The sequence below is a fragment of the Acartia tonsa genome, chromosome 4, assembly GCF_053477335.1.
Source record: "Acartia tonsa isolate MP-2025a chromosome 4, ASM5347733v1, whole genome shotgun sequence".
Classification (NCBI taxonomy): Eukaryota; Metazoa; Arthropoda; class Copepoda; order Calanoida; family Acartiidae; genus Acartia; species Acartia tonsa.
Genome location: NC_137263.1, coordinates 9,210,348 through 9,236,940, shown reverse-complemented (window position 1 = coordinate 9,236,940; position 26,593 = coordinate 9,210,348). Strand labels below are relative to the sequence as shown.

General features: G+C 34.4%; 2 protein-coding genes across 2 annotated transcripts in view; both read right to left on the bottom strand.

Moving 5' to 3' along the window:
- Positions 1-1,118: 1,118 nt before the first annotated feature.
- Positions 1,119-13,495, bottom strand: LOC145315956 (uncharacterized). Its single transcript, XM_080156191.1, has 9 exons — positions 13,414-13,495; positions 12,450-12,709; positions 10,019-10,191; positions 9,624-9,700; positions 4,033-4,079; positions 3,772-3,847; positions 2,940-3,060; positions 2,156-2,241; positions 1,119-1,545 (listed from the first exon to the last, which is right to left on the bottom strand). The coding sequence occupies exons 1-9, from the start codon at positions 13,464-13,466 to the stop codon at positions 1,497-1,499; spliced, it is 942 nt and encodes a 313-aa protein (XP_080012317.1). The 5' UTR covers positions 13,467-13,495; the 3' UTR covers positions 1,119-1,496.
- A 6-nt stretch (positions 13,496-13,501) lies between these two features.
- Positions 13,502-26,593, bottom strand: part of asp (microtubule assembly factor abnormal spindle) — a 32,051-nt gene continuing 18,959 nt past the window's right edge. The window contains exons 19-28 of the mRNA XM_080156190.1: positions 24,081-26,511; positions 23,156-23,872; positions 22,031-22,099; positions 21,016-21,095; positions 19,518-19,662; positions 17,605-19,242; positions 17,233-17,427; positions 16,250-16,396; positions 14,599-14,946; positions 13,502-13,686 (exon numbers count right to left, since the gene is read on the bottom strand). Coding sequence (XP_080012316.1) covers positions 14,818-14,946; positions 16,250-16,396; positions 17,233-17,427; positions 17,605-19,242; positions 19,518-19,662; positions 21,016-21,095; positions 22,031-22,099; positions 23,156-23,872; positions 24,081-26,511 — 5,551 coding nt within the window. The 3' untranslated portion in view covers positions 13,502-13,686; positions 14,599-14,817. The remainder of the gene's footprint in view (positions 13,687-14,598; positions 14,947-16,249; positions 16,397-17,232; positions 17,428-17,604; positions 19,243-19,517; positions 19,663-21,015; positions 21,096-22,030; positions 22,100-23,155; positions 23,873-24,080; positions 26,512-26,593) is intronic.

The window sequence follows — 26,593 nt, the reverse complement described above, 5'->3', positions numbered from 1 at the left end:
TGTGAGGTCTAAGAAAAAAAAAATTCCGGATTGGATGAAGCACGACGTCGCTGCGCGCCGTCTAAAATCGCTGGTTGGCTCATTTTGGCCCCTCAAACCCTCACCTCGTGCCATTTTTCTGTGTAAAGATTATAATTATAATCTTTTGCGTAAGTCTGATTTTTTTTCCTAGACCTCACAAATAACCAGACTTAGGTTGGGCAAAAGGTCCCGTGAGATTATCTCAAACCGTTTGGGCGTGACGGCCCAAAAACCGCAAAAAATGGCCTAAAAATTGACCAGCCTGTCATTTCATCAAAGAAATCCATCAAAAAATCACAATTTGAAATTTTAATTAATTAATAACTTTTTTCTCATAAGAGATAATGACACAAGACTTTCACTTGGTGAAAATTCAGCATTGTGGGCCGCCTAGACTTTATATTTGGTGACCCTGGGGTGACGGGTTCAGTGCCCCCCACACCCCCGAAGTGGGCATACTTTTAAAAATCACGTTTTTTCAGTTTTTCCCCTTAAAGGAGGGGAAGGAGTCGTTTTAGAGACTTCAAGCATCTATTTGATGTTGAACAACTTTTTGAGGCGGACATTTCTTTATTTATGTTTCATTCGCCTTCGGCTGACCGTTTAGCCGTTATTTGCCGCCGAAGGCGTGATTTTTGGCGATTTTTGCCGTTTTCGAGGTTTTAATGGACATTTAGGAGGGGAAAGAATTGTCCAATCAAGTTGATGATGAAGTACATTTTTGTAGGCAATTGCATTGGCTAAATTTCATGTGAAGTAAAATTTTTTGTACCTCCAACCGGTTTTGCTCCAGCTGAATCGATTTACAGATACCCACTAAAAACCGGAAAAAACCGGTTTTTCATAAAATTCACGGCCGGTTTTGGCCGGATCCGGCTCAAATTTTGCATGGAGTCATCCTTTGATATTCCCAACAGTTGATACTTGACGCAGCAAGATCCCAGAAAAGTGTGGTATATCTAGGGTGGGGGTAGGGGGTTGACTTTGAAACCATAAGATGTTCATACCCCTAAAAGCTTAAGTCTAAAAAATTTGCACGGTTCATCAAGTGGTTCCGGAGAAAACCCCCCCCCCAGCATCAAAAAAGCTTCAGTTACGTCCCCCTTTATAGAAAATATTACAATAAATAGGTAGGTATACACATTTCAATATCAATATATAAATTTAGTTTTTGTAGCCAAATAGATTTATTTTACATGTATTTTATTACTGTATTTTAAAAGGACATACTTTTTGTTTATTTGTTAACTTTATTTTACTTTTATTACAGGATTCAATTTTCCCCTCAATTCAGCCCCTCAGAACTAACAAAACTGGGTTTATCCCTATATTTTTATTTATTTTAATATACGCGGAAAGCTGTCTAAAATACGATGCAATAAACTGCCATTATGTATGTAAAATATAAATCATTAAAACAAACAAAAAATACATTCTAGAGCGTCCTTTTAAAGTATTGCTAAAATTCTTGTGAATTACTTAGTTATGGCCAGCTTGATTCCACGAGTAGCAAAGTTTTCCAACCTAAACATTAACACAAATAAATATTTCTCAAAATACATTCCACAAGCATAGTAATGGATATAGAATATACGTGGATATTATGACAAGGGGAAAATTGTCGTCAATTCAGGTTGCTAACATGCTAACATAGAACTCCCGTATTGTTCAGTTCGTTTACTTAGTAGAAGGGGCTAATCATTGGATTAGGTTGCTGCGTATTTTACTTTAGAGAACATGAAAAGTATTAAATTTTGAAATGGTGAATCCTCTAATGATCAGAATAACCATATTCTGTTTTTTAAAGAAATAAAAAGGATGTCCCTCTAAAATTGTTAATATTTGTTTGTCCATAAAGAAGAGTCAAGTTAACTCTATTATGTAAAACCCAGGGGGGAAGGGACATTGGGATGTTTATTTTACCAGTTCAAGTTTTATAATAACGTTTTCTTATTCGTTGGCTTAACAAATACGGGTACTTTTATAGAGTTTTGATTAGTTGGTTAATTCAGTTGAGTATCCAAACGTTTCAACTACTTATTGTAATCTAAAAGGGTTAATTTTATCATTTGTGAGGTATATAATTTATAGGCCATCATCTTATCCCCTTAGATCCCTGTGTTACTATTACTACCTAGAAAGTAGAGATTCTTGCTGTGGGTCGACAATGACCACTTTCAAAACTAATACACTGCCATCTTCTTGTCTTCTACCAGTTACCTGTAAGAACATTACATTCAAAGGCGTTGAGTTTAGTTATTAAATCAATGAAACCGCACAAATTATTATAAGAGCACAATCTGCTCTTACCCCTTTCGCACGTCCACCTTTTTTTCTCTTTTAATCTTTTTAGGAAAATGGAAAACTTTTATGAAAATTGTAAATGCGATTGCATATTTTTTTTTATTAATCAGGTTAGATGAAATAAAAAGCAACAGCTATAAATTCAATCTTATCGGTAAAACTAAGGAGAGTTGGCATTTATGTTAAAAGCAGGGAGGGGAGTGGAGGGGATGCCCGCCCCCCTTAACTTTAAATTGAGTATAACAGTCATTCTCCTTTTATTACCGACTTTAGGCCAAGACCTCAGTGTCAAATTTATGTAATGTACACTCTACAGTTGGTAAGTTGAATTTTATAATAAAAAGTTTTTAATCAGGTATGAAGAGTATATCATGACGCTATAATCTCTTGAGCATCCCTCCTCTCCTTATTTCAAATTGATTTAAAACAAGGGAAGGGGGTTAGTTTCTCGTTTATTTGTTTAGAACTTTAGGTTAAGTTAGGGCTCCCTGCAGAGGTTAGTCATAGGAAAAAAATATCCAACTCCCTGGTTTTCAATTTGTTTTTAATAAAAGGTGTGAAGGGGGATTCTAAGTGCTTAATTGGCTACTTGTAAACTGTTACCGAATATTTACCATGAGAAAAGAATCAGAATCTATGAACATGAGCTTCTGTTCAATTTCATAATAAACACATCTCAGTTTGTGCTCCTTAAATCTGGGATCACACAACAGGAAGGTTTTTCTCGACACAGATCTAAATATGCAGTTTTTAGTTCACCAGTAAATAAGTATGTTGCTATGGTCTGTAATTTCGTCTGTATGGTCTTGAATTGTACTTAATCGTAAATTGTGTACCTACTAGGGCATAATACATGTACGGTAAGATATATAAGTTTTCCGGAATTTTAAAGTTAGGGGGAGATTTGAAATCTGCATCAAATTTTTAGGATTTTTTGTACAATTTGTTTTTTCTATAATTCTTTATCTAAAAGCGGAAATGCAATTTAAGTTAATTAATTTTTGTATCTGTGATTGGTGGATTTAAAAAATCTGCGCTCTGATTGGATGGCGTACATCATTCAACCAATTAGAGCGCAGGTAGTTTAAAATCCACCTATCCTATTGGTCAAAATTAATTAACTTAAAATGCATTTCCGCTTTTAGATAAAGAATTATACAAAAAACGAATTTTATAAAAAATCCTTAAAATTTGATGCAGATTTCAAATCTCCCCCTAACATTAAAATTCCGGAAAACTTATATATCTTAATGTACGGATAAAGAAATTCATTCCCCCCACTCGTTTCTTTTCCAAATTTATAAAATGAACTATCAATAAAAGTAGTTTTGTATTTTTTCTTTTGTAGGTACCAACCAAAAAGACGAGATAGACAAAAAATAGTCATAAGACCATGGGCATTGGTGGTCATCAATTGTATTAACATGTGAAAAGTGCAATACTGACCTTCTTACATTACTAGTATTGTTGATTGGTGCAACTAGAACTCCATAAATATTGTAAAGCACGGGAAACGGCAACTAAAGACAGAAAAAAATGTTAAACAAAAAAAGATTTAAGGTTGCAACAATAAAGTATAGAAATAAAAAAAAACAGTCAATCTTATTCTTGAATAGCATTCGAGAAAAGAATCCCCCATAACGTTACGGAAGACAAAGTGAATTATAGAGTAACTTTGTTAACTAATATTAAATAGAAATATTTCCTGATATGCCATCCATTCCTTCACTCGCAAAACTCGGCCAGTCAATATTCTAAAATTAAAACACATTTTATAATTGGAAGAAGTAAGCATAAAACAATATGAGTTGTATTCACCCTGCAGGGCTCTCGTAAACCTGAATAAGCCAAACCTAACCTTAAAGGAAGGGTTCAATTCGAATAAGATAGTGTGAAAATGTATGTATAGTTTTGATTAATTAAAGGTAAAGTGTTATATAAACAAACATAAAAAAGTAACTGGACAAAGTGTCTTAAAAATCAGCCATGTGATGTCATAAAAATGAGGGAGATAAGGGGAGAAGTGGGAATGAAAACCCATAAAAAAGATATGGATAATCCCTAATTTTTATGACGTCACGTGTCTGATTTTTAAGACACTTTGTCCAGTTACATAAAAAAATATTTCTAGAGTGGGGATGTTTATTTTCTTTAATTATGCAAAGATGTAATAACAAGCGTAAGTAATAGTATGAGCTTATATTCCTATATACAACCATGGAGGAGAAGGATAGGACAATGATAGATGTATACTCTAGCAGAGATAGTAAAAAAGCAGGTTTAAAAAAAAAGAACAAACCAGTTTGTTTTTTTTGGTTTAAACCGTTTTTTTTTATAAAAACCATTTTTTTAATATTATCCAAAGTTTAGGCCTGCCCCCACCCTCTTTGTTCACCCCTCCCTTTTTTCTCACCCCCCAATACGGGGGGTGCCCAAATCTGCTTTAAATGACCCGATAAATAGCAGCCCAAAAGCGCCCGCCTGATTTGACAACCCTGGCTGATACAGTAATTTAGGTTTTTGACATTCATTTACTGTTTTATTTATATCTTAAAAAGATATAATTGGAAAGATAGGCCTTTGTTTGTATACATTTTTTTTAAACCATCCCCACCTTGTTTTTTTTTAGGCTTGTTTGTTTTTGGTTTAAACCAAGTGGTCTTTTTAATGCCAACTCTGTACTCTAGACATTCTCTTCCTCTTTCACAGAGATCCTTTCAACATAGTTATTGGGGCTAAACTATTTTATAATCCCTTATATTATACCTAAATCCCTGATAAAGAATTATGAAGACAAAAACATGACCAGAGTGGATAAACAGAATAAAAATAACAAACAATAAATATATATATTATATTATATATGTATATACTAGCGGCTTTGCCTCTAGCCTTTAGGGGTTGTGCCCCAAGAGAAAATTAAAAAAATTAAAAATTAAGTACTACTAGTGCTGCCAGTAGTTTTATGTGAAGAATTTCTATAAAACCCCATACAAACCACGCCCCAAGAAAATAGCCTAAAACCACCACATGACCAGAAGGTATATTCCCTGAAGAGTAGAATCCGATCGGTTAAGTGGTTACTGAGATCTTAAGGGACGTACGGACAGACATCATTCTACTTTGTATTGTAGATGTGTAATATCTATACACAAATACAGATCAATAGGAAGAGAGGGAGTCAGAATAATCATTTTTTCAAACCAATACTTTCTTAGCTAAACTTAAAATTGAAGCGACAAATACTTTAAAATACTTTGTGTTATCAGCTGGCTCTTTATAGTGTTAAGTAAATAACAATTATGGGTTGCTGCACGAAGCAGACAGAAAAGTTTTCAGTTAGATTTTGAAATACTACTGGCTTCGCCCCTAGCCTCTAGGGGCTTTGCCCCAAGAGGTGATAAAAAAATTAAGGCGAAAATCGTAAAGGACCATGGAAATCTCCTTCAAAAAAAGGACCAAGGAAATCTTCAGCAAAGAAAAAAAATTTAAAAAAAAATGGGGGGGGATTTTTTGGTTTTTGGGGGTTTGGGGGTGTCCCAACCCCCAAGAAAATAGCTTAAAACCACCACAGGACCAATAGGTAGATACCCTGAAGAGTAGAATCCGATCGGTTCAGTGGTTACCGAGATCTTAAGGGACGGACAGACAGACGGTCAGCTGGACAGACGGACAGACATCGTTCTACTTTGTATTATAGATATACCAGTTTCTTCTCATGAAGTTGTTAAAATCCCCATTGTTGGAAAATGGGGGTCCAAGTGGTTGCTTTTGTATCCTAAATGTTGGTCAGATGTCAACACACCCCAAAGCCTACTCCTATACGCTCTATATGAAAATGTTGTTGGCTTAAAGTGTTCCTTACACAAGATGATCGAACGAACCCCAAACTGTCCCACTTTGAGAAAGACGATTCCAGTGACGTCATATACGTTTCGGGAAAGAAAAAGGGAAGGGGGGAAGAAAATATCTTTAAAAGAGATGGAAGAAAAGGGAAGAGATTTTCTTTCCCCCTTCCCTAAACGTATATGACGTCACTGGAATCGTCTTTCTCAAAGTGGGACAGTTTGGGGTTCGTTCGTCACACAAGATAATTAAATTTTTGACACTTTGACCTAAGAATAGCGTTTGATAGACAAAAAAAGACATACAAGTCGGATGATATTATACCTATTTGTTTTGTAGTGTAACAAGATTCAGAAAACTTTAAAATGTCCAAATGAATATTTTTAATCAAATATTTAGGAATTAAGAAATTAAATGTAAATTTTAGTTTAACTTTTAACAATTTTAAGTAAAAAGAGTACCTAGGTAAAAATAAATAAAACATCAAAAAAGATAAAAATTTTCAAAAGTCCAAGATTTAGAGTAGGGACTGTTGGACACTGAAATTGATGGATACGATAATGTGGCTTTCATGTTTCCTTCTCCATACCTGTCACACACACACACGCACACTCAAACCCATTCATTTTCATGTTTTAACCTTTGGCTACTCAATCTTTATACTTCTTACTACCAAAGTGACTTCTTACAATTACAGGGAAATTATCTTTAAAGCTTAAAAGAAATGTCGCAATTCAATGCACTTTGCATAAGTTTCATAAGAAATATGAATGAATATTAGCAAGAACACATCTAGAGAACTCTATAAAACCATATATTAATATAAGTAACAGGATGTCTTTCTCTGTGTGTGTGTCTATTTACCAATGACAGCCAGCTGATTCTCCTTTACAATATAGCTTCTCATAGGTCCTGGAAAGATCATAACTATTTTGAAGGAGAGTATCTCCCAAGATCGCCGCCCCTAGAAAATGAATATTTTACAACTAAAAATTAAAATAGGCATATGTCGACTTCCTAACACCCTCCCCCCTCCCCCCCACACACAAACACACCTCCTGTAAATATGAACTTGCTACTTTATAGAACTTCCCTTGTAATAACTTCATATAGTTATCAGTTTTGTCCATAATATCCAGAAAGAAAATTATTTTGAAGACACTCGCAAAGTATAAATGTAAATAAACATTAACCTAGAACAGAGTTAGGTTATAACACAGTAAGGGCAATCATCGAGTTAATAATATAATAAAGATAATCTATTTTTCATTATAGCTTTATTTCAGCTGAATTAAAACTTGTTTCGTGCGTTTACTAAAAAAATAAATGTATCAGGGGCGTCCAAACTTCTTTTTTTTTTGGGGGGGGGGGGGGGGGAGTAATCTTTATAAATATTAATTAAAAATTTGGGTTCTGAAAATATGTTTCTTCATACTTTTTACCTTTAAAAAAATAGTTTCAACCATTAGCGTAAATTATTTCTAGGATAAAAATAAAGATAGCTAAATTTGAATTCAAATGTTTACAGTTGTAAATCAAATCTTATTAATTCTAAATATCAAATTATTAGCCTCTGTATCATACTTTTATTTCTATGGTTGCCCTAACCACGAAAGGTGTGGCACTAGTTGTGCATTTGCTTCCCAACTTTATTATATCCGTATTATCCTTTTCACAAAGAGACAAATTATCTTTTAAAAAATATGGATTGTTTAATGGCGCGAGTGAAGTGAAGGGAAAGGAGCAGTTTGCGTTATTGTAATAATATGCTGTTCTGTTTATTTGATAATATGATCTTTGTGCGGAACTGAAGACACATCGTGGCACAGTAGCTATGTCTGGAGAAACCATATTCTAAATATTCCACACCCTTCCTTATGCAATTAAGATATATTAACCAATTATACATTAAACAATTGTAATATAACTAGTGATGGGAATCCGGATCCGGAATCCGAATCCGGAATCCGGAATCCGCCCAATTTTCGGACTATTTTGGAATCCGAATCCGGATCCGGAATCCGTTTTTTATAGCGGATTCCGGATTCTAAATTGGTAGGCTAAAATTACCGTCTTGAGTTTTTTCTTACAACTCCCTCTTAAATTTTTTTGTACATAACAAATTTTAATAATTACTAATGTGATGTAAATGTTTAACACTTAACACTTTAAACAAATCAGGGCTTCAACCAAGTAACATAGTGTTAAATTAATGAAAAAAGCTATCCCTCTGTGACGGACGGCCTTTTAAAATACTGCTAGAATCCGGAATCCGCCAAAAATAAGAATCCGGGATCCGCAAGAATCCGTCACTTTTTTTGACGGATTCCTTCAGAATCCGGAATCCGAATCCGGCCCAAAAATTCGACGGATTCCCATCCCTAAATATAACCAACAAAAGTTTAAATAGTTTGAACAGAGGTCGTGATTAAGCGAAATAATTCTACTTGAAAATTGCTGAAAATTTGGATATTTTGTGGTACTTGTTTTGTGTTGCAACTAAAGGGAAGTGGAAAAGAAGGGGTGGGAGTGGTAGGTGGGGAAATTGTTTATCAGATTCACTGTCCCTTGTAACTGAATTTGAGAAATTTTAATACAGAAACATAATCAAAAAATCTTATATTACATATTAATAGTTATTTCTTTCATCGTATTATAAACCGCTTTCCGCAGATATAGAATTTCAGGGGTGTATATTCTGCACAAGATTTATTTTTTTCCCCTGCTACAAAATTTTTTATTTTTTTCCCCCCTAGATTTTTTTTAAAAAGTAGGGGGGGGAAATAGAAAAATATTTAAAGAACTCTATATTTTATTTTTATCGCTCCTACCACACATTTTTTTAGTTTTTTTTTAACCAAGGAAAATGGAAAAAATGTTTTCAGTTTTCTTAATTTTTACATTTTTTTTCCCTCCAACCTCTTATTTTTTATTTCCCCCCCCCCCCCCCTGAGCCGGGGATCCCATGCAGAATATACACCCCTGTAGAATTTTTATATTCGTAGAAAGTGGTTTATAATACGATGCTAGACATAGTTTTTTCGTATGGATGAGAACCGGTTCCTATCCACCGGATTCGAATGAATACGAGAAAATATCTTAATTCTATTAAGCGACGGTGTGTTACAATTAAGGAAAAAGAGTTGGTAATGTATAATTGAGCATAATTTATTATTATGAAACCTTGCTCTGGCCATAAAAACATTCCGACAAACCTTCTGTATGTCAACATAACATCTTTTTACTTAAAAATATCTCTGCATCCTATTCTTTCAGTATTCCTTATGTGTTTGTATGTCCGTAAGACCTAGCAAACGGCTGTACCGATCGTTCCATAATTTTTAGTGCATAGGGCAGATAGGGCTTTTTTTTGTTCGCAAATAAAAGGGATGTAGTAGAACCTTACTATTACTGAAGTGACTACAGCTTTTCAATGCCAAAAAATGACCAACCTTAAATCTGAAATTCTGGAGGCAGTTCCCCTGAAATCTTGCCTTTTCTGTACCTGATCTGAGCTAACGTCATTCTCCTTAAAATATATTTTCAATTAGCGTTTATACCCTACAAGATACCTTGGTTAGTGGTGTGTCCGTCAGTGTGCAACGTTTTTGTTAAAAATCCTTATTTTCTTTATTATTTCCCTAGGTATAGTTTCGTTTTAATCTGCCAGATTTTTCTCATATTTGTCATCTGCATTATTTATTTTGTTTTTTAACACTTGCCACCTTTCGACATAATTTTTCTAGGAGTAATTAATACATGTGTACTGTAATGCTCACTATTATGGTTTAGGGTTCGCCCCAATTATCGTTAAAGAATAAAAGAAAGCAAGCGATTTATAACATACTTGATTGTAGGATTGATGTTGGACCAAATTTGCTGTCTTGTTGCTACCAGAGTGCAAAGACGACATATTGTTTTCTGACAACATGTGGGGGTTTTGTGAACTGTGGTACATCTGTTGATTCTGCCTGCTTGACCGCTCGCCATTGGGGCCAGGGTTGAATAGACTTCTAGGTCCTTAATTCAAAAAATCCATTTTTGTAGAGTATCAGCATATTACACAAACCTAATAATGCATTAAATGATTATAAACTTATTGTAAACGTGAATATATGTATAGCAAGAATAAAAATGTAAGTATAAAATATTGTTTTTATTAAGAATATGAAAGGTCTTATCATCCTTCAGAGAGTAAGGAGTAACATGTATAAACTTTTATTTAGGAGAGGTCTTATCATTCTGCAGAGAGTAAGGAGTAACATGTATAAACTTTTATTTAGGAGAGGTCTTATCATCCTGCAGAGAGTAAGGAGACACATGTATACTTTTATTCAAGAGAGTTCTTTTCATCCTTCAAAGAGCAAGGAGTAACACGTATAAACTTTATAGAAAATATCCATATTTTATAGAGGAGTGAATCCCCTCACCCATGAACTAAGAGTTACAGGAAAGCCCCATAAGGTTACACATTTAAAATCATGTGGTATTATCAAGTTTGTGAGGTAAAATGTAACCAAAGTTGCTCCCTTCACCCTGCAATATTTGTGAAGAGCAACTTGTGGATATGCTGACACTGAAGCAGAACAATACTTACGCAGGTGTCCAATCACTTCCGCATATTATCTGTGTTTCACATCATAGACACAAAATTTAGAGTGTTTGATTCAGTGTTTCGGAGCCGGAGCTGGAGCCGGGAGCCGTCATATTTTGGCGGAGCCGTAGTTTTCTTTAAAAACGGCTCCGGACTAAATAAATAAAGAGATTTTTTTTACAAATTATATTTTGGTAACTCTGTTTTGTCATGTGCAAATGCCCTTTTTAAGTTTTTCAAGTCCATTTTTATGAAAAATTGAACTTATAAAACCTTCAAACGACAAAAATATTATGCGGAAAAAAGTATGTCGAGTTTTTTCTTGATTTTAGGTCGGATCCGGAGCCGCACCAAAATCAAACGGCTCCAAAACGCTGGTTTGATTAATCAAAAAGGGGAAGTGGTAGTTTGTGCTGTTGTAATAATTTTCTGTTCTGATAATCTAAAGATGTGTTATATTTGGTAGAATTTCTGGCACAACTTATATATAATATATGGATAATCATATTGAAAATATATATCTCTTTACTATACATATGAACATAATACAGATACAGACATAGATAATCAAGATTAAAATATTTTAGGATTAAAAATCAATTTGCAAGTGAATAATAGACATGAAAATATTGTAAAGAATTTAATAACTTAGAAAACTAAATCTAAACTTCAAAAAATAAAAAAAATCACTGCATAAACAACAACTAAAAGTAATTTCAAATAAACTTTTGGTTATTAAATTGACTAATTTGAAAGGCTTTATATTATAAGCTTTGACTTTCACTTAAAGACTTATTTACTGTGTCTTTGACTATTGCAAAGTGTTTGAAAACTTATGCGAGAAATCTAATTCGGCGAGAAATGACAAAATCGCTGATAAACACACGTTTTTTTTCTCGAGCATATTTACCCAAAATGCCAAATGATTCATTTTATCTCGACACAAAGTGTTATTTTTTATGGAATGACAATTTTTTTATTTTCAATTATCCCTGCTCCTCGCATTACAATGAATAAAAAGAAAAGATTTTGTTTCTTTTTTCATTGTTTTTTTCTGAAGAAAATAATATTAATTGTTTGATGACAGTTTTGACGTAAGAAGCATCATAATATACCTGTATAAAAATCTTGTCAAATATATTTTTATAGATTAAACAATATAAGGTATATCAAATTTTACGCCCCTGAACACATTTCGGCCAAAAAAGGAGTTATGAATTGACCTCAAAGCGTACATCTTAAATGAAAAAATCATATCTCTTATCTTTAACAACCTCTGAGAAAATCTCAATTTCCTTTACTGACTACGTCAGACGGATGGTTATCCTAATATATAAAGTAGTAAGGTTTTTTTATGTCTCTCCCGAAGGATCTCGTTAAACGCTGAACCGATATTGTTCTCCTTTACAGTTAAGCTTCTTATAGGACCTGGGAAGGTTTTACACTTTTTTTGGGGAGTGTGTCTTCACCCCCCTTCCCCCAAAATATTTTTTTGTTTTTTTAAATACAAATTTTAAATTGGATGAGGTCGGCTCTTACCCCCTCCAACCTTAAGTGCCCCTAGAGGCTTCTATGGGGCGTATCCGCTAGTATTAGATATAGCAAACTGTCCTTTCGTGTACAGGCGTACATTCACCTAGAAAATTATGCGGTTAATATTTAGTTCGGTCATCCCAAAAGTTACCTGATAGTAAGTTGCCACTAGAATATCCAATGTGTCCGCCAGGATAAGCAGCACCCTGTCCTCCCACCCCATCAAGACTGACATCATTTCTGCTGCCATAGCCCTGGGGCATCATGTAAACATTTGACCGGTTTCCATAGAGTTGCGGGGCATATGAATACTGCTGGTTGCTGGGTTGACGAACAGCGGCTGCCATTGGCTGTTTCATAACTGCTCCCGTAAAATTCTTTCCAGAGTTTCCAAAGGACTGGTTTCCAGATCTTAAACATAACCATCAGATATTTCTTTGGGGAATTATAGAAATATATATTTGCATGCAAGATTTTAAATTATTCAAGATTATTTTATAAACACATTCTTAAATTCGTTGAATTAAACTTTGGGTATTTTAGTTAGAGTGGTAACCATTTTTATCCTCCATTGTCTTAGCACTAAAGATCCAACTAAAAACTATTTAACCCAGGTATAAGGTATAACCAACAAGCGAGTTAAATATAAAATAATATTTGGGGGGCAAATGGAGAGGTCGTCAATTTTACGATGTGTTGCCCCCCAACGACAGCTGAAAAACACGTATAGGTTTAGTGATTTTTTTCCGCATTAATTTCATTGTTGGTATAAGCTATCTAACCCAGCAAAGAGTCCTGTCCATGACCAGCATAATCCTCATTATTTTTATATTTTAGATTAAGCCGGGGACGAAGTGTTTGGTCTGCCAACAGACAGAAATATATCATTTAATTTAGAAATAAATATAGCATTACTTGTATGTTACACCAGATTTTAATGTTCTCTAATAAAGTGAAACTCGCAGCGGGCACCCAATACACTCCTTTTACCGCAAACCCTCCTACTGGATGAACAAACTGGCCAATAAAACGACATATTTTCCTCTGTCATCACATCCACGTTTATTCTTTATCTATTAATGTAGGCCAAGTAAGGAAATCTTTATAAAAATTACCTGTTCATATCATAGGAGAAATGGGGATTACCCATTTGAGGACGAGAATTCATTTTTTAGAAAACCTACAGAAAAATGGAATTTATGGTTGCTTTATATATAATTTTATTTATATTAAAATGTAACAAGATAAATATATACAGAAGGAATTACATCGCTCTTACACTAACAATATTTCAATTTCATAATATCTTAGGCATTAATTTTCAGGTACAATAATTTAGAAGTAGAACATGATAATTTCAACGAAAAATGCTAAGACAACATTGTATACTAAAAAGTAAATTAGGTAATTTATTTGAATACTTGTGTATGTAGGGCACTAAGTATTTAAAGTGCATCTTTGCTGCTGGAAAAAAAAAACTTGATGTTGAATGAAAAGAAAACTTGTAAATAATAGTTCTATAAAGCTTAGGAAGTGAATGTCCTCACAAATTCTAACACCCGCAGGGATAAAAGAGGTAGATTATGAGCTTCTAGTCCTAAACCTTGTTTAATACTACCATTTATACTTTTTGGGACATTGTATTTTCTTTGATAGTACCTAATCAATTAATTTTTTAAATCGGGTTTGGATTAAATCTGAATATTAGCGGATCCATTAAAATCTTTATTTGTGATAAATGTTGATGCAATAAACTAAAACGTATTCAAATATGCATCCCTGTGTGTATATTGTATAAGTAACAATAACAAATCTAAAAATTAAATCTCCTTTATCCCTGAACATCCCTCCCCTCCCCCCTCTCATCCATTAATAATGCCACCCCCCCCCCCATTTCTCTGGCACCTAATTTTTGTGTCTCACAAATTCAACACAATAATTATTGCAGTTAATGTTGCCTTGTTCAATTATGGCAGCGTCCCATTTCTTTGTGGCCTAGATAGATTAGGCCATTATACTTCTTCACTTCTAGGTCCGGCTAAAATATATTACATTTTCTTAAATCAAAAATTGCATAAAAGTGTTATCAAAAGTGTATGTAAATAAAAAATCTTCAGAAAGGCAATTCTAATATTAAAAGTTTTAAAAAAAAATAGTATTAATCATTGATAGATAAATGGAAAATAAATATATTAATAGTTTTAGAAGGGGTGAGATTTGTATATATAGATTTACATTGAACTCCCCCATTTCTAAATTCTAATTTAGTCTAACTCTTTAATATGTCTGTGGTGTCCTACATTTTTAAACATAAATTACAATTAATAATTAATTTTGTCTAATGCACTAGTGTGATACATGATATAACATTACTAAAAATATTTTTTTATAAAACATAAACAAAATAATACGGTAATATCAATACGGGCCAGTAAATATGATTACAGTTAATCTAACAGGTACTTTATTACACCATACAAAAACATCTCGAATTTTGGTTTTAGTTATTCTTGTTTTGTTTATTGTTTGGTTAGTTCATGAATGAGTGCTGAGATGGCAGTGATAGGATCCTGATGGAATCTTGGGTTGGGATCCACAGCCCAGGGGTGACTTGTGGCAACACTTGAACTTCCCTTCCTCTTCTTAGTCTAAAAATACAATATTATTATATCTTATATCTTTTCTGGATGCTAAGGGGCTAAACTATCCTAATGATCTACAGATAGGTTTGCCTGAACTACGATTCGATTTTTGTGTGAAAACACTATTAAAGGGATCTAATGGGATGAGACAATGTATATTACCAATGATGATACACAAAATTATTCCTACTGTAGATTACAAAGAGTTGTTGAAACGTTTAAACTACTTAATGAACCAACCAATCAAAATTCAATTGAAGTCGCCAACGAATAACTTGGGGGACTACTGAAATAAACAGCCCAAATTTAACTAATATACAGGGTGCACCACATAAATCCGGACTTTTTCTTATTTTTAAACAAATAAACATAAAATCGTCAATTATAAAGATTTTATTGAATTTTAAAAACTGGGAAGCAACCTAGGTATATGACTATTAGATTATTTAATAAAATCGCCGCCAGCCTCAATCACCGCCTCTACCCGCCCCCTGAACCGCCCACCGACCCAAGTCACCATGTACCTGTTCAAGCAGGCGAAGTTCTTCATGATAGGAGCAATGAGAGAGGTCTTTTTGGTATGGGCATGTCTATTGGTTCATGCTTTAATGGCGCTCCCGCCCCAAAAGTCTATTGGATTAGATCGGGGCTGCTGGGAGGCCACATCTCCTTAAGGACGTGAGTAACCGCAGGATCCAAATTAACCCATCTTTAAAGCTACCCTTTGACACGGTGGCTCTCATTTGGGCCACAGTTAAGCTAGAACAACGTTTTATACCTTTTTAAAAATGGCATGCAGATTAAGATAGGGTTATCAGCGCAATACATAGTCTAAAACGAGTTTCAAGGTTCCATATGGGCCCCTGAAGTCAAGAACCGAGAAATTTTCAAGATTTTTGACGTTTTTGACATCTTAAAATCTACCACGATCCACTTTGTCGGAGTACTTCAGCCAAGTCAGCTGGGATAGAGAGCTCTAGTCTTTTCTGGTGTTTTCACTAGGTATCTGATAGTATCTCCGGCAAGTTTCATTAGTCCATCTCACCTACAGATGGGCTGAGATCAGATTTAGTAGGCTCAAGTCATAAATATACGGTAAACTATCTGCGCAATTCGAATCTGCCTTGTTGAACATATGCGCGGCCAGCTCGGCGTACACGTCCTCCATCGTCCAAAGATTTTCATGGGCAAAAAGGTCATTACCTAAGCTTTTTATAGTGGGGTCAAACGTCCTGATTGGTCAAGTAGTTTTGGCGCTATGGTCGTTTTAAAAAAGTCCGGATTTATGTGGCGCACCCTGTAAATATACCTGAGCGGACGAGACAGCTGGTAATTGTTGAGGAGTTGTGCTCCTCCGTAGCTTACTCTGCTCCAACATCTTCTGTTTATTTGTGATTAAGGTCTTGTGGTCGTTCAACTTCTTTAGGTTTATCACAGATGATAACTCAGTTCTTACCTAAACATAAAACTGTTAAAATCTTATTTTCATTAAATATGATTATTAAAGCACGGTCAAATATTTGCTTAGAGAAGGTTTTGTGATTTGTTTCAACTTAATCCATGAAATAACAAATAATTTCTTAAGACTTTATGGATAATTTATAACTCATTATTTGCTAAACTTTGTGTATTCTAGACCTCAACAATTCAAGTGTTATCGCGTTTTTTCGTATTTCTAATTTCTATCGCAATTATTCCTGTATACAAAGAGGGATGGGACACTGGACTTTAAATACTCCTACTTAAAGTTTTATAACCGCGGTATCTTCTTCATTGGTTAATAATATTTAAGTACTTTAATTGAATTTTGAAGGTTGGTTCTAAACTTGTAGTGCATGGGTGTATATTCTGCAAATTTGACCCTGCTAAGGGGGGGGGGAGGGGGGGTGGGGGGTAAAAAAATGAAAAAAAATATGTGGTTAGGAGGAAAAAAATTTAAAAATTAAGAGAACTGAATTTTTTTCCCATTTTTCTCCCCTCCTTTGATGAAAAAAACTAATAGTAAAGAATATGTAGCAGGGGGTATAATATGAATAAAATAAAGCCTTCTGAAAATATCTTTCCATTGCTCCCCTTCCCTACTGGTAAAACTAGGAGAAAATAAAAATCTAAATCTATAGAAGGGGAAATTTTGTTTATCATTGGGGATGTAAATCAATTTATCGTCTATTGTCTTGTCCTCCAAGATATCTTGTAATATTTGTTCAAACTATTTCCTATACATGCCTACATCTTTGACTCTTATAAATATTTTTGAACACAGAAATGACAAAAAAATTAATTAAATCCAACCTTTTTATCATCCGTGTAGGTAGATAATATTTGAAGCAATGCACAAATCTTTGAAAATATGTTGGCTCCAGCAGCTCTGAAGACAACCATGAGCTGAAGAAGGCTGGTGACCAGGCCAGGTATGCTGGCAACCTGTCTGCGGGTGGATGGAACTCTGGAGATGTTGATCAAAATATCAAGCGATATCGACACAACCTAAATATTTATGTTATTATTTCCTACTAAAAATTTGACCAAAACTTTCAAGACAAATGTATTGCTTTTCTATAAATGGGTCCATACATTAAAAACCGTTATCTTTAAGAACCAAAAAAACCATTGTAAATAAAATTTTACGTAAAGGACAATTCAATTCATGATAAAATAAATTACCTCCATGTGAGGAATAGATCTATTGCATCTATTAACAAGGTTCAATAATTCAGCCAATGGATTCTTATCCCAACCCTCAGAGTTATCTTCAAGTACAGATTGTACACCACAGTTGGTAGACAGAGCAATGCAACAATCCTCTGACAAACGCGTGGCCATGTCAAGAGTCTTGACAGCGTGTATCAACTGAGCAACATCACGAATATCAAAAAGATATTCAATGGCGTTTGCTGTTCTCACGCCGAGGCGTTGTTCCGGCTCCGCCGATGCTGTGGCCTCTTCGAGACGTTGGCGAATTTCGGTCAGTTTAGATGTCAACTCCTGCCATTTTTCTCTAAGCTGTTGCCGTGACTTGTAACCACGCCAGTATTTCTGTATAACTACAGCAGATGTAATCCTTTTCATGATTCTCTTCTTAACAATATACATTCTTACAGCACGGACAATAACCACAGATGCTTTGTTTCTGATTATTTCTTGCTGCCGTAAATATTCCTGTCTCAACTCTTCTCTATAGGCCGCGTCTTCTTTCACCTTCTTGTGATTTTGACGTGCTAAGTAGCCACGACAGATTCTTTGTATATTACAAATACTTTGTCTTTTAGCAACAAACTCTTGTCTGCTTTTCACCATGGCTCGGTAGCTTCGTAGAGTTTGTTGAATGACAGCAAGCGCCGCCCGTTTACGCTTAACATATCTACGTGCCAACCATCCGCGGGCATAGGCCTGGAGAGTTAGTGTAGCATCCATTTTCCTCTGATATTCCCACCTACACACAGAACCTCTCCATATTCTCTGAATAGTAACCGCTGCCCTGCGCTTAACCACATGTTCTTGTCTCATTTTTCGACCTAAAACAATTGCACGTCTTCGCTGCTGCATGGTTGTAGTTACTTGTTTCAGCTTCATGTAATTCTTCTTTGCGATGTAAGAGCGGAAAAAAGCCTGGATTTTTATAGCAGCTTCTCGTTGTTGTAGGAATTTTGTTCGCAGTGTCTTCATTCTAACCATGGATTGAAGTTTGACGGTGGTAAGTCTAAGTTGCAAAAATTGTGCTCTGGAGGCTTCTTTCATTCTATTTGCACGATATCTTTGTTGTACCACTGAAGCAGCATTCTTAAGACTTACAAAACGTTTTCTAGCAAGATTTCTACGGATATAAGACTGACATGTTGTAATATTACTACATTCTTTAAGGTACAATTTTCTTTGTGTAAACATTCTCCAAAAAGACTGTATTTTCAGGGCAGCTTCGCGCTTTTGTAAATATTCTTTACGAACGTCCTTTGTCATAACATTTGCCCTCCACTTAAGTTGAATTATAGCAACAGCACGCCTCAATTTTGCATAATTTCGTCTTTGAATGAAACCTCTAAAAATTGTTTGAATTTTGGTGGCAGCAATTTCTTCTTTCCTCTGCTGTTTAAGTTGTTGTAGCATTCTTGCTGCAAGAATTTGACGGTACCAGCTTTGAATTTTGGTGGCAACAATTTCTTCTTTCCTTTGCTGTTTAAGTTGTTGAAGCATTCTTGCAGCAAGAATTTGGCGGTACCAGCTTTGAATCTTGGTTGCGGCACTCCTCTCATTTGATTCTTCTTTCAAGACTTTTAGTTTTCTTTTAGCGATGAATACACGCACCTACAAAAATATGACATTTTTAATGTCTTATTATGACTACTTTAATCGAATTAGAAAACGCTAATAAGAAAACAAATAAAACGGGTTTAAAATGGTAGTAATGAAATGAATTGAAGAGTCGAAACTTTTACAATATTGTACCGTATCGTTACAAAAAACACATCATACTATTTATAATTGATAAGATCTGCAGCAATTTTATAAAAATAAAGGACGCACAGAAATCACATACATGTAGAAAAGCTTCGCCGAATAAAATGAGAAAAATATCAAACCTGTGTTTGACATAAAACAATGTTCTTAACATCCGCCTGATAATTCTTTCGGCAAACATAACCGCGGTAAGACCGCTGGATCTTGACCACGGCCTCCTGAATTTCAAGGTAGCGCGCGCGTTCTCGCTTCATCTCCAAGTAGTTTCTATAAATAACATATTTTTGTATTTGCATATGAATTATGATGAAAAAGGAGACGTAAAAAGTAATGGAGTTAAAAAATATTGGTTACCAGTGGCGTGCACGGCATTTCAAGGGGGGGGGGGGGATAAGAAACCATTATGAATCAAAAGGAGAAGACATGACCTTAAAATTTCAATTCTAAGCGGGTGTTGATGCCACCCTTCTCTACATACGCTAACATTGTTTGAGGCTACAGAGATTTTAATATCAAATTATTACAAAAAGTGTGACATAAGTACGTGTAAAAAGAAAAAAGCGACTTAATTTAGTAATTTAATTCAATTAGGAAAAATTCTTGAAAAGGGATAGTTTCACGAAGTGCATTTAAAAAAAAAATTGTGAACTGTAAGTTTTTTCTATTTTAAATAACGTAGTAGTGCATAATATAAAGTTATTGATTAAAATTAAAAGATTTGACCAGGGACTTTCCTTAAAAAATGAGATTTTCATTTTTATTTTCAACTTCGTTGCTTGTTATATATGTCAAAAACTTTTTTGTCATAAATACAACTTTAGATAGCATTTACTACTTAATAGAACTTCAAACTTTTTATACAACAAAATACACATAACGACAAAGAATCACCAATAAGATATTTAGTATAGTACTTAGAGTAGTGATCTTTTTATATGTCTTAGTAGAATATATTAGGCATTAGAGAGATATGATTGTGAAGAATGTAAACATTGACCTGACCGAACTTTTTTTTATTTGACAATATCTAAAAAAGTTAGTGATTTGCAACATAAATTACATGAGAATGGTCTTTATATATATATATATATATGTTGTATGGTTAGTTGGTATTTCCGCGTGAGATAATGTATATATTGTAAGTAAACCGGACGGTTGTCTTTATTTTTTTAAAAAGAATTTATAGAAATTTAGAAAACCTGTTCTATATTGAACCGGACGTTATTTTCTATGTTTTTTAAGTAACTTGTCCCAAGGGGAACCCCTGTTCAATTTTTTTATAACTCTTGTGAAATATGTGGAAAAAGATTCTCTGATATTGGTGTTTTGGCTATACATATTTAGAAAAAAATAGACCATTCTCATGTAATTTACGTGGCAAATCACTAACTTTTTTTAGATATTGTCAAATAAAAAAAGTTTGGTCTGGTCAATGTTAAAAATTCTTTAACATATAATCATATCTATCCAATGCCTAATATATTCTACTAAGACATATAAAAGTTCACTACTCTAAGTACCATAACTCTTTAAATACACTTCGTAGAACTATCTCTTTAAACATGTAGGTAAATTCTATCTATACCTTCCCGAAGAGGAAAAAATGACAATTTTAATTACCTGAAATACTTTTGTATGGTGAGAGCAGATTTCCGATATTGTTTGTACTTAGTTTCTGCCAAATGAGCTCTAATTCTTGCCTATACAAAAACCTTGTTTTTACAAATATAGATGGAATAACTGTCCATTATTTTATTTTCCTATGTAAATAAGATTTGTTTTAGAAATAACGTTTGTCAATAAGATATATTTTAGTTTTATTTGTTAAAAGCCAAACACAATTTAAGTTCGAGGTTTTTCCATGCTTTAAAGTTTATTATCTTTATAAAAGCATTCACACTATCTATGAAAAAATCAGAGAAGGCAATTCGACAATATTCGGTCAAATTAAATATCTATACCAAAAATTCATGTGTTTTGGGGTTTTGGGATTTGATTCTTCCGAATCTATTTAAAGTACGTCTGCAAATATTAAAGACAATTCTTTCCGAATGCTATTTTTTGAAAAGTGCCGCTGATTATTATCACTAATAAAACTCCCATTGAAAAAAATCAGAAGCCTTATCCTTTTTTAGAACTAAATAAATAGCTTTCTTGAACCAATGACTTTATTTAGATCCTCACAATATTTTAATATAATCCCACAATTTCCAAGTTTTTAATATTCAAAATACATGAAAAGAAACAAGGCTGACAACATCCATAAGTAGCGAAGCACATAAAATCATGGATAAGAATAAATAAAAGGAGTTCTAAAGATATTTAAATCAATAATGTTTTTTTGAGAAAAAAACCCAAGACCTCATAAATTTTATATTTTGTATTTTGTATGATGACTAACAGACTGGCGGTCTAATAATTACATACTGGATGCTCAGAACAACAGAAAATTGGACCAAAAAGTAGCCCAAAAAATGCTGAAAAGCAGTCAATGAATGTTTTATAGTTAACTTTGCTCAATAGGAATGGTGACAAGAAGTTTAAGCCTTCTATATTTAGCCGAGAAAATCACATTTCCCCCATAGTACATAGTAAATCAGAGAGTAGCTTCGCTACTACTAATAAAAAGTTTTACCTGAAGAAATATAATAGTTTGTATAAGAGTGATATAGCTTTGTCTGTGTTCATACATCCGCCAGAAACTCTGAACAAAGTAAACAAATATATTCAAACCTTGTCATTCAGTTGACCAATATTATACCTAGTCAAGGACTCAGCGGTCGTCATTTAAAATAATTAAATTGAACCGCATCCGCCATCTAAAGGGTGTGCAAAAAAATGCGGACATTTTTAAAATTAAAATTGCGCGGCTTGTGTTAATAGTAGAAAAATGTTACGCATACCGTTAGATCCGCTAAGAAGTCTATTTTTTTTGAAATATAAGAACGATTCCTGTGCTACGTATAGTTAGGGAGCTACGTGTTAAAATGTTCCAAATGACTTAAAACTTGACTTGCGAGTAAATTTTGGGACATTTTACCACCTAGCTCCTAGATTATTTGTAGCACAGAAACCGTTCTTATATTTCAAAAAAATCAGTTCATAGCGGTTCTAACGGTATGCGTAACATTTTTCTGCCACTAACACAAGCCGCGCAATTTGAATTTTAAAAATGTACGCACGTCTTTTGCAAGAATTATTCTCAAATATTTACCAATATACTCGCAAGTCAAGTTTTAAGTCAGTTGGGACATTGTAACACGTAGCTCCCTAACTATACGTAGCACAGGAATCATCATTCTTAAATTTCCAAAAAAATAGACTTCTTAGCGGTTCTAATGGTATGCGTAATATTTTTCTACTATAACCACAAGCCACGCAATTTCAATTTAAAAAATGTCCACATTTTTTGCACACCCTTTAGTAACCATATTATTCTGATCAGCGGCAAGACAAATAATAATAATGCAGCTGCAAATCCACTGCCCTAAAGACAAGATATTCCATAGCAGCAAATAGGCAGTGCATTAAAAGTTGAAAATAGTTTTATTCAATCAAAGCGGCTAGTTGGCGGCTATCGGAACCCAGAAGTTATCAAACCAGTATATCTTACTTTTAGATAAACAATTCTCGCCAAACTTCGAATATTGACATTGTGGTTATGTAATTGATTTTGCGTCGATTATGACGTAATCAAAACGTTACACAGAAAATACTTTAAAATACTATTTTTGTTGCAAAAAAGAATTAAAAATCTTACCTGTATTTTGATTGCTGCTTGTTTCTTGGCCAAGAACATATTTCTATCCGTTCTCATTTGGCTTTTAGCGCGGACCATCCGCTGGCAAGAAATAACAGATCCTCTCAACCTTTCAAATCTCGTTCTTTCAATACGCATTCGCACTAATGATTGAATGAGAATAGCACTTGTTCTTTGTTTATTATATTCAGTTTTTGCTATCCACCCTCTAACTCCTGCCTGAATAGCCACCGCAGCTTGTCTTTTCTGCACAAAGTCCATTCTAATCCGGTCTGTTTCAACCTTGCTGCGGTATCTACGCTGGATAATAGAGGCAGCATTTTTAATGGCAACATATTGTTTACGCTGAAGATACATTTTCATATTTGCCTGGAGGACAACAGCAGCCTGTCTGTGCTGATTGTAACTTCTCCGTGCCAGGAAACCTCGAACAACTGACTGTACTAGGATTATTTTTGTTCTTTCTTCCAAGTAGTTAGCTCTAGTTTCCTGGCTTGTCCTAATATTTCTGTACCACCTCTGTATTTGAAGTGTACTAGAGTACATCTGTTTGTATTTCTTAACGGCCTGATATCTACGGACGCAGCTTTGGATCTTGATACAGCTGTTCTTGGCAAGATTAAACACCTGGCGTTCTTTGTACATTCTCCAGAAAGCTTGGATTTTAACAGCAGCTGACCGCATAGCCAAATACTCTTGTCTGCAGCTTCGCATTAACTAAAAATAAATGTACAAGTTAAAACTTTTGAAGAATATAATAGTTAAAAAAATAATAAATTTTAATGTAACAATAGAATTGGATTCCTACAATATATAGGTATATAAAATGAAAGGTTAAGTGTGCACTATAAATATAACAGTCAATCATAGTATAACGGTGCCTAAATGTAATATTAAATAATATGAAACATTAACAAAATTATACCTGCTCATTTCTCCAGTAGCTTTGAACTGTTATAATGGCCTGTCTCTTCTGGTGAACCATCCTTCTCTGGTTAGCCCCTCTGACCAAAGCCTGAAGCTTTATGACAGATTTCTTAAGGGCTCCATACTTCTTTCTCTCAATGTAACCTCTAATATGGCTTTGAATCAAAATGGTCTTTTCTCTTAGATCCAAATATTCTTTTCTTTCATGTTTAGCCTGCAAATATGATCTAAAGAAAGCTTGGATTTTCTTTGCCGCATTTTTGTTCTTAAGTAACATTTGTCTGGCCAAAAATCCTCGAATTCCTGATTGAACTAAAATAATTTGTTTTTGATTCTTGATATAATTGCGTCTAGCAATAATCATTCTTGACCAACTTTGAATTCTAATTACTGAAGCCTTGGTGTTAAGATATTGTTGCCTGGCTTTTTTCATGTTAATATATGCTCTCCATTGGGTTTGGATAACTTTGGCAGCTGACATCTTACGTTTCAATTCAGTTCTGGCTAAGAAACCCCTGGCAACTGCTTGGCAGGTTATGATTTGATTCCTGTGTGTTAGGTAATCTTTTCTTGCCAGGATCATTCTTGTCCAACTCTGTAGCTTAATAATATTCCTGTGTAATGTAATAAACTCGCATCTAGCTTGTTTCATAGCCCTGTAAGCTCGCCAATGGGATTGTATTTTTGTGGCGGCTCTATGTTTATTGGTTAAATCTTTTCTTACTAAGAATCCTTTAACAACCGCTTGTGTTTTAGTTATTTGTTCTTTCTCTTTAAGATATTCTCTGCGGCAATGAACCATTCTGTAAAAGTTTTGAATAGTAATAGTGCTTTGTTTTAATTTGTTGTATTCAGCACAGGCCCTTCTCATCAATATAAATGCTTTCCAATGGGATTGGATAATCTTTACAGCATCATTCTCATTTCTAAGCTGTTGTCTTACCAGGAAACCTTTAACAACAGCTTGGCACTTAATAATTTGATTTCTTTCTTTTAAATATTCTTTTCTTTGAATTATCATTCTTGTCCAGCTTTGAAGTTTCAGGACAGCCTTCTTTGTTTCTGTATATTGAAGTTTAGTTTTCCTGGCAGCAAGGAGAGATCTCCAGAACAGCTGTATCTTCTTAGCAGCCTCAGCCTTTCTTTCAAGTTCTTTTCTAACAATGAAACCTCTAGCATGCGCTTGAAGTCCAATGACTAATCTTCTCAAAGTCAAATATTTGTTCCTTTGAATTACCATCCTGACAAAACTTTGCATCTTTATGATTTTAAGTTTGGTCGAGGCAAATTCTGCTTGCTTTTGCCTTGCCAGAAGTACAGCTCTCCATCTTAATTGTATGAGATTAATTGCAGAAATCTTTTTATTGTATTCTTGTCTAGCCAGATTTCCTCTAAATCTACTTTGAATTGCAATAACTGACGATTTTAGTTCATTGTATTTCTTAAATTGAGATTTCATTCTTGCCCACTTTTGAATTATAATTGCACTATTTTTCATACTTATGTAATGTTTTCTCAGCTGGTTTGCCTGTAATGTAGCCCGCCACCTTTGCTGGATTTTCCAGGCAGCATTTTTGGTTCTTAGAAAAGATTTTCTTGATCTAACCATACGCACCAGGGATTGAATGAATATAATCTTCTTTTTAGTGTCCAGAAACTTTCGTCGACACAACAACATTCTAAATCTTGATTGAACTTTAACAACAGCTTCTTTATATGATTGAAACTCTTGTACAGCTTGTCTTGTGAGCTGTCTAGATCTCCATGCTCGCTGAAGGCAGATAGCAGCATCAGTTTTCCTTTTTAATTCTTGGCGTACCAAGTAGCCTCTTGACACTGCCTGAAGGTTGATCACTTGACTACGTATATTAAGAAATGAAGCCTTGGCAACGACACACCTGAACCAGGACTGAATTCTTACAGCTGATCTTTTCTTTAATAAGAATTCAGCTCTGGTTATCCTTGTCCGTTGATTTGCACGAAACTTTTGCTGAATTATTATTGTGTTTCTCTTTAGATGTAAATATTCTTTTCTTGCTTTCCAGGCTCTAAAAGCTGATTGGATAACAACTGCTGCAGATTTTGCCTCATTTAAATGCTTTCTTGCCTGTCTACCCCGCCACTGGCGCTGGATAACAACACATGCATCCTTTAAGTCTACGAACGCCTTTCGGTCAGCTTTGCCTGCCTGTCTAGCTCTAAATTGTTGCTGAATTGTAATGGTTGCTTGTCTTAGTCGCGTATACTTGATGCGCTGTATATACATTCTTGTAAGCGACTGGCATAGGAGAGTGCTTTTCTTCAGCTGGATAAATCTTTTCCTTGCGACGTAACCTTTCCATGCGCTTTGAATTGAGATTGTAGCACTGGTCAGGGCGGCATATTTCTTTGCAAATCTAAGTTGGTTTGCCTGTTTGCGAGCCATGTACCTGGAAAAAAATTGTTTGTTTATTTTCACATACATTTTTGGGTATTAAAATAGAATAAAAATCAAAGAGGGCTTAAATATCT